This window comes from Chinchilla lanigera, unplaced genomic scaffold (assembly GCF_000276665.1).
Source record: "Chinchilla lanigera isolate Chin_1 unplaced genomic scaffold, ChiLan1.0 scaffold00182, whole genome shotgun sequence".
Classification (NCBI taxonomy): domain Eukaryota; kingdom Metazoa; phylum Chordata; class Mammalia; order Rodentia; family Chinchillidae; genus Chinchilla; species Chinchilla lanigera.
The window spans coordinates 771,875-780,634 of NW_004955583.1; the positions used below are offsets into that span (position 1 = coordinate 771,875).

General features: G+C 52.6%; 1 protein-coding gene across 1 annotated transcript; it reads left to right on the plus strand.

The window, feature by feature from the left end:
* Positions 1–2,138: 2,138 nt before the first annotated feature.
* LOC106147566 lies at positions 2,139–8,431 on the plus strand. The gene is made up of 4 exons (XM_013509808.1): positions 2,139–2,232; positions 5,688–5,765; positions 7,236–7,514; positions 7,642–8,431. Exons 1-4 carry the CDS (start codon positions 2,230–2,232, stop codon positions 7,939–7,941), a joined length of 660 nt encoding a protein of 219 aa, XP_013365262.1. The 5' UTR covers positions 2,139–2,229; the 3' UTR covers positions 7,942–8,431.
* The last annotated feature ends 329 nt before the right edge of the window (positions 8,432–8,760 follow it).

Here is an 8,760-nt window from a genome sequence, read left to right on the forward strand (position 1 = left end):
AAGTGGGAGCCACGTGACCCTCACCAGCGCAGGCTGCGCTGAAGGACTGGACCCCTGCCCTCCACAGACCTGAGCCTGCCTCCCACACCCGGGCCTCGGCCCCTGTGAATTCTGCTTCCTGGCACTGTGAAGAGAGGAGACAGTGTCTTGCAGGATTTTTGGATTATATGATTATTTATTTATTTAGGTGTCCAGAATCGAACTCAGGACCTTGCACTTGCCAGGCAGGCGCTGTGCCGATGAGCTACATCCCCGGCCCGGATTTTTATTTTTATTTATTTATTTATTTATTTATTGTCTTTTTGAGACAGGGTCTTGCTATGCAGTCCAGGCTGGCCTTGAGCTCACTTTGTAGCCCAGGCTGGTCTCGAATTCACAGTGACCCTCCTGCCTCAGCCTCCTGAGGGCTGGGATCACAGGTGTGCACCACTGTCCAGCTCTTGTTCTGTTTTCTGATAAAAGTCTCGCTATATAGTCCAGGTTTGACCTTGAACCTACTACGTAGCCCAAGCTGGCCTCAAACTCATGTTGAATCTCCTGCCTCAGCCTCCCAAGTGCTGAGATTACAGGTGTGTCCTGCCACGCCTGGCCAAATGTGGATATCTGGGGCCTTTGCTATTGGAGAGGAGCTCTGTGCTTGGCATGGAGACTGTTTTGAGGCCCCCTACCTGTCATCTTGTCTCATAACAGCACAATTTTATTTTTTTGTTATGGTATTAGGGATTGAACTCGGGGTCTCACATGTGCTAGGCAGTGGTCTACCACTGAGCTACCTTCCTGGCCCTTCTAAGTTTATTTTCAGATAAGGTCTTGCTAGGTTGCCCAGGCTGGCCTCATGCTTGGATCCTCCTGCCTCAGCCTCCTGAGTTGCTGGGGTGGCAGGGGTGCGCCCTGGCCCCTGGCCAGCAAAGAACCTGGTTCCAGGAAGTTCAGAGCCTTCCAGCTCCTGAAATCTGCCTGTACCATCTTGGAGGAAGGGAGTTTGATGGGTCCCTAGGCCACGTTTGCAGGAAGGAGCGCTGACCCCTGCCTAACCTTTACGAAAAGCACCAGAAATCTTTGTGAATTTTCCGTGCAGTGAGGAAGGCTCCAGGTTTTGTGGGCTTTCCCAGATTTTCGCCAGGTTTTCTGGGCCTTTCTCAAGTCTGTGCTGTGGAGGCTGCTGCTTCCTGTTTGCATTCTCTTACCGCAAGTCACCCCCGTTCCTACTTTCACTTGAGTTTTGTATCTCACTCCGCAGCAAGTTTGAGTTGGCGGGAAACATTTCCGGGAGCAGTTTCTCAAACCTCTTTCCCAAAACCTGCAGTTGCAGTGGGTTCACAGGACGGAGCCACCTTCGAGGTCAAAGCGGCAAAGCCTCAGTTTATGTCTGCCAGAGCCGCTGCATTCCCAGATTTCCTCATAGTCCCATGACTCCTATTCCGGGCTCAGCAGCGGCTTTCTTTTGGGGCATTTCCACAAAGAAACTTGTTCTTAATGTTTTCCATAGGTTCCTGGCTGGGGGACCACCCACTGGCAGACACACAGAGCTGGGGAACCGGGCGGCCCCGGGCTGGGTACCATCACGCCCAGAGGACAGCACCCTTCCTGCCAGTGCCAGGCAGAGCGGCTGCCCCCTGGGGGCGGGGGGACAACCGGAGCAATCAGAAACGTCAGATTTGAAGATGCTGCCCGTTTCCTGTGCAAGGAGACGCAGACCAGCGGGAGGCCACACGCCCCACCGTCTCCTCGCTGACTCTCCGACGTACCCTGGATGTGCTCGGGCCGAGGCAAGGTGCTGCTGTTCACTGCGTGGATATTCGTGTGATCTGTCGCGTGGGTTTTCGATAAATTAACGAGCACCCAGTTCACATGTTGCTCCCTCACTGGCGACAGACAGGACCCACAATCTCTTCGTGTCTTTGCCTCCCCTGTAAGTCCCTCCCCTTTGTCACTGTCGTTGGGAAGCTGTTGGACTCTGAGGGCTTGGCCCTTGTTAGGAAATAACGGAGCAACTTCCATCTTGACTTCTTGCAGATCCGTTCCCTGTGGAGTGTTCAGTATGGAACTGTAGGGAAGGAGCAGGCCTCTGCTGGGTGGTGTGTTCACATGCCCTTGCTGCAGTTCCCGCAGGGAGGGACCCCGGGTCATCGCTGAAGGAGCCGTGGCCAGGGCTCCGCGCCAAACCCGAGCCGTGACTGGAGACGCTCACATCTTTTGCAAAGGCGACCTCATCCTTCCGGTAGAGCCATGGTGAGTCGGGAGAATGTTTCTTCGTCGTGTTAAAAAGACTATTAAAGACGGTGTCTCTGCGGAACTTTAGTTACTACATATAACTGCTGGTGTCTGAGAGGGGAAGTGGGTAGACACATTCCTCAGAGGAGCGGTGGAGGGCTGGTCTCACTATGCAGTTCAGGCTGTCCTTGAACTCATGGCGATCCTCCTGCCTCAGCCTCGAGAGTGCTGGGTTACAGGCGTGCACCACCATGCCCAGCTTCTTACATTTCTGATGGGATAAAATGTTCCAGGGGACGCTGGCTCCTCCTGAGGGTGAAGACAGGTGTTCCTGGCTTCCTGTTGGGCCTGTTTCCCAGGGTTTTGCAGGGGAAAGGAAACACAAACGTATCAGAGCCGAACTCTGACCAAGCCGAGACTTCCGGTTCAGGTCAGGCACTCAGTGTTTTCCTCATAGTGTTGTAGGCAGCTGAGGTGGACAGAAATGTTACAGGCAGTGAGACCGGGCCAGGCCCTCAGAGGAGCCAGTATGGAAGACGAGATACCTTGCAAATGGAGACCTACTTGCTGCGGACCAGACCTCAAGACAAGAGACTGAGCAAAAGCGCCCACACACCTCTCTAGGTGTGAACATAAGGGATTGATATTCTAAGTAGGCAGGGATCACCGTGAAGAGTCGCTGACCCAATCCCTACAGGAAAAGCCCCTGTTCTGCATTCATGCCCGCTTGCTACGTGACTCGCTTCCCCATTGGATGCCGATTTAATCAATTTTACCCGAACAGTTCTTATAGGCTGAGCATACTTTTGTCCCACCTCATGCCCACCTTGTGATTTCCCATTTTACCCCTACCTTGGACCCGCCTCACCTCCTGATTTTGCTCTATAAAAGTCCCTAGAGGCCGAGCGTGGTGGTACATGCCTGTAATCCCAGCACTAGGGAGGCTGAGGCAGGAGTGCCTTGAGTTCCAGGCCGAGGCCGAGCGTGGTGGTACATGCCTGTAATCCCAGCACTAGGGAGGCTGAGGCAGAAGGATCATTGCCAGTTCGAGACCAGCCTGAACTGCACAGCGAGACCCTGTCTCAAAAAGACAAAAAAAAAAAAAAAGTCCCTAGAAAAGACGGAGTCTTGGGCAACCCACTCGGGCCCTCTTCTGTCCCTGTCTCTGATAGAAGTTTTCTTGTTTTGTTTTTTTTTCTTCTGGTACCAGGAATCGAACTCACAATGTTGCGCTTGCCAGGCAGGCGCTGTGCCGCTGAGGTAAATCCTCAGGCCCTTGATAGAATCTTTCTTTCCCTCTAAATATATTCAACTCTTAACCTATGTTGTTCCTAAAATTCATTCTTTGATGTTATTTTATTTTATTTATTTGTCTTTCTGAGACAGGTATGCAGTTCAGGCTGGCCTTGAGCTCACTTTGTAACCCAGGGTGGCCTTGAACTTGAAGGGATCCTCCTGCCTCAGCCTCCCAAGTGCTGGGATTACAGATGTGCGCCACCACGCCCGGCCATAACTCTCCCAGATATCGTTCAGGTTGGGAGTTTCTATTTTCCTATATCAACAGGAGCCTCGCAGAACCTCCCTGTCCTCCAACCTGAACAGCCCAGGCTGAGCGGGAGTCTGCCGCTCCTCACAGCTGCAAACACAGCACCCCCTGAAGCCCCACCGCCCCTCTGCGTGGTAACGAAACCCAGCTTTCTGCACTCTGATTTTGGTCCTCCTGGTGCAGTTTGCTGGGGATAAACATCAAAGCGCCGTCGCTGCAAGCTGCTGGAGACAGTGCCGCCCGGGTGAGCCTGTTGCTCCCCATGCAGATCCGATGCTTGCCTCGCACATCCCAGGGAGTGCTCCACCCTGAGCTGCACCCCTGCCCAGAGTGCTTCTGACAGTCCGTGTGGTTTCCAATGATCTGAAACATTTCCGGTTCTGAGACTGCAAAGCACGGTGGGCTAGAGAAACAATTTCTGTCCCCATCTCCCCCTAGGTAGCCATTTAAACCTGGTTTTGCAGCCATGGGTAGAGGCGCACGCCTGTAATCCTAGCACTCTAGGAGGCTGAGGCAGGAGGATGGAAAGTTCAAGCACAGCCTGGGCAATTTAGAAATTTAGTGAGGCCTTGTTGAAATAAAAGGCGGGGGTAGGGGGCTGGGTTCACTTCCTAGTGCTGAAAACAGAGTTTTTGCTTATCTGAGGTTTTTTTTTCTTTTTTTCTTCCTGAGCTAGGGATTGAGACCAGCACCTTTGCCTTGAGCTACATCCCCAGCTCTTCATTTTTGCTCTGAGACAGGGTCTTGCAAAGTTACCCAGGTGAGGCTCGAACTTGTGATCCTCCTACCTCAGCCTCTCAGAGTGTTAGACTTACAGTCATGCACAGTGCAGTAGCTATTTTTCTGGTTTTTTTTTTTTTTTTGTGTGTGTGTGTGTGTGTCTGTGTCTTTGGTACTGGGGAATTGAACTCAGGACCTTGAGCTTGCCAAGCAGGCACTGTGCTGCTGAGCCATATCCCTGGCCCTTTTCTGCATTATTTATTATTTAGAAAAATTTTATTTAGATTATTTAGAGGTAGGGTCTTGTTGTGTTGCCCAGTCTGGCCTCAAACTCCTGGACTAAGCAGTCCTCCTGCCTCAGCCTGCAGAGTGGCTGAGACCACACCCAGGCGCCACTGCACCCAGCCATGGTGCTTTCTTTAACGATACAAGCTAGGGCCTATGCCTTAGGAGTGCATGGAGACGTTCTGGCCCTCTTTACTACACTCTGTAGTACTTTGGTAGTAACTTAACCGGCTCCCTCCTGTCCCTTTCTCCCCTTCTGCTGTTACAATCAGGGACGCAGTAAATCGTGTGCAAATACTTTTTCACATTTTCTCAGCAATTGTTTGGGAACAGAGGCTGGACGTGGTATTGCCAGTCCAAAGAGGAAATGAATAGGTAACTTTGCTAAGCAGCGCTGCCCACCGCCCCCTGGGAGGTGACCTCAGACACACTCTGTGGTACCTGCTTCCTTGGACGTTTGCCAACGATTGTGTTGCCAAAATATGGATTTTTGCCAATCTGATAGGTCAAATGTGCTACTTTAGTGTGGTGTGGTATTTTTCTTATGGGAAGCAGGTTTGAACACTTTTTTATGTCTTATGAGACCCTTTATATTTCTTTTCCTATGAACTGTCTTTTCAAGCTGCTTTTCCAATTTTTAGAATTAAATTGGTGCCAGGTGTGGTGGCGCACACCTGTAATCCCAGCACTTGGGAGGCTGAGGCAGGATTGCCTTGAGTTCCAGGCCAGCCCAGGCTAAACAGTGAGATTAAGGCCAATTTGAACTACATAGTAAAACCTGATCTCAAAAACAAACAAACAAAAATAAAATTCAGTTGGTTATTTCCTCTTTACTTGGAAAAACTCTTTATTTTGGGTTTTTTTTTGTTTGTTTGTTTTTTTCCGGTACCGGAAATCGAACTCACGACCTTGCACTTGCCAGGCAGGCGCTGTGCCGCTGAGCTACATCCCCGGCCCTAGAGAAACTCTTTATATACTAGGAATGTTAATCATTTGTCAGGTATGTTAGCCATTTGTCCTCTTACTTTGTGTGTGGTAGTATTTTCCACTTAAATTTCCTTCTCTTCCTCCTCTTTCTCCTTCCCTTTCTTCTGCCTTGAACTCACTATGTAGCCCAGCCTGGCCTCCACCATATAGCAATTCTCCTGCCTCAGCCTCCTGAGTACTGCAATTACAGGCATCAGCTGCCATGCCCAGCTTGCTTACTTTATTTATTTTTTTTGTACCAGGAATCAAACTCAGGACCTTGTGCTTGCCAGGCCGGTGATGCGCTGCTGAGCTATGTCCCCAGCCCCTAGTTTACTTTAAAATTTTTGTGTAGTCAAATTTATCAGTTGTTCCCCTCAATTGTAGCTGCACTTTTAGCCCAAGTTATGAAAATCTCCTCTGCTCCCAAGTAGAAGGATTAATTTCTTTTCCTTCTTTTCTTCCTTCTTCCTTCTCTCTTTTCCTTCTTTCCAATTGTATATTGTGAAAAAAACCCATATGATATCTACCTTTTTTTCACACTCTGATAAATGAAATATACTTTATTTATTTATTTATTTTTTGAGATAGATTCTGGCTGTGTAGCCATGTCTGGCCTTGCACTTGCTATGTAGCCCAGGCTGTCTTGTTTTTTTTTTTTGGTCTTTTTTGAGACAGGGTCTCGATATGCAGTTCAGGCTAGACTTGAGCTCATTTTGTAGCCTAGGCTGTCCTTGAACTCACAATGGTCCTCCTGCCTCAGCCTCCCGAGTGCTGGGATTACAGGCGTGTGCCACCACACCTGGCTTGTCATTTTTTTTTTTGTCTAGTGCTAGGAATCAAACTCAGGACCTCGAACTTGCTAGGCAAGCGCTGTACGGCTGAGCTATATCCCTGTTCCTCCAGGTTGTCCTTGAACCTGAAGTGATCCTCCTGCCTCAGCCTCCCCAGTGTTGGGATTACTGGTGGCGCTACCAAGCCCAGGTCTTTTTCCAGAGTCTCAGATTTGATACAAACTCCTCCCTCCCACTCTTTCCATTCCACTTGACTTTTCCTGGACATCTTCTTCCTGGCTTGGACAAAACTGGACACGGGTCACTGTCAGCATCTGTCCAGCGCCCTGCGTTTGGATCCACTTTGCTGCCTGTTTTGCGTTCTGGGGCTCTGTGATCTCAGTGCAGGGTTTTTCCAGCAGTTGCAGGAGCTCTGACCTTGTGAGCAGGAGGGCGTCCAGAACCATTCAGCCTAGAGCCGGCCGCAGAGCCCGGGCTGGGCAGGCCACACTGGAGACTGGATCCCGCCAGGCCTGCAAGGTAACAGCAGCCAGTTAGACTGCAACCAGCACCCCAGCCCGGTGGGCCAGGACCGCGTCGGCCACAGAGTGCTGACAGAACGCGGACCCAACAGCGCCCCCCGGAGCCTCTGCTGTTTCCCTGCACTCTGCGACGGGACCACTTCCCTCTTGGCCAGTGTCAGCTCAGCCGCTGTACTTGTAACCCTGTAGGTTGTGTCTGCCCCACGCTGTACCCACAGCTGTACCCACGCTGTGACTTTGCTTGTGAGTCACGCCCAACAAAGGGCCTGGATGGCCACCCACTCGGGACCCCTCCGGAAGCCCAGGAGCCGCTTTTCTCTCCCTGTTCCAGTGAAACTCCCCCGACTTCCTCCTTTGCCCGGTGACTTCACCCCTGGATGTTGTCATCTCACAGCTCGGGTGGATTTCTCCCGTGTCGGTGGGCGTTGTTGGCCACGCCGAGCGGCTGAGGGCTCGGTGCCTGCGTGGGTGAGGAGGCGGGGAGCCCTTGGGAAGGGCAGGGGAGAGGCCGGAGACCTGGGGGCTGGGGGCGGGCTGGGCTGGGAGGCGCCGGTCCCGGCTCCCTCCCCTCCACACCTGAAATTTCCACCCGCAGCCACCACCTGCGGCTCCACCAAGCCCGGAAACTGCAGACCTGTATTTGGGGCTTAGGAACTGCAAGTGGGGAAACAGACTCAGCTTCCAGTCCGTGCCTTGCAGAAGGTGGTGTGCGTGTGCATATGAGTGTGAATACATGTGTGCGTGTGTGTGCGTCCACCGAGCAGGCAGTGCCGCTCTCACGAGGCCAGAGCGTCCTCGGGGACGCTTCTCTGGAGCTGAGGTCAGGGACTGTGTGACGTGGAGGATAAAGAACCCACACACTTCGGAAGACCATGCGCAGAACCAAAGCCTGTAACCCTCGAGCCAAACCCAGAGCTTCGGGACAGCCAGACGCCTGCGGGGGTCGCGTCCCAGGAGCCGCTGGAACCCCGAGCCTCCCTGGGGCCGCCTGACTCCATCTCGAAAGCATCAGTGCTGCCTCCACGGCAGTTTCCCTTCTGTTTCCGCACACGCTCAGCCCTCCCTTCAACGTGGAACACAGAAGAGAGCAAAACCCGAGGGCCTCCTGCACAGAAGCTGAAATGGAGGTCTTCAGCGGAGGGCAGAGGAGCCCCGCGGGTCCCTTCGCGGGCTGGTTTCCTACGGAGCGACGGATGGGGAAGAGCAAACGGAGAGGGCCCCGAGGCCTGGAGGGGAGCCGGGTGGCACCCAGGATGCGACCGCCCTGGGACAGCATGGCCCGCGGGGGCAGGGTACTGCTCTCTCTCATCGAGGGTGGGGCTCGTCTAATCCCAGGGGCTTTCCTGTAGCAGGAAACATGTAACACGCCCTTGGGTTACACGAAACCAGGACAGTCTGATCAAACAGGTGTCCACGCTGAGCGTGAGGAGAAATCGTGTCCTCCCGGGTGGTGGGGTAAGAAATGTCCTGAGGTGGGGACCCTTTTAGGGACAGTCGCTAATATGGAATTCAACGTGGCCCCTCTTCTGAGATGTATTTCCCCTTCTTGACTGGCTTATCCATGTCCTTTAAACCTGCCCTGGAGCTGAGCTGACCCTGAGCCCATCTTCAGCTTGTAAGGGGAAGCGAGGTGAGGAAGAAGTGATACTGACCAGGAAAATGGCAGCACTTCCTGGGCCAGGGCCCTGGACTTCCTGCAGCGGAAGAAAAGTAA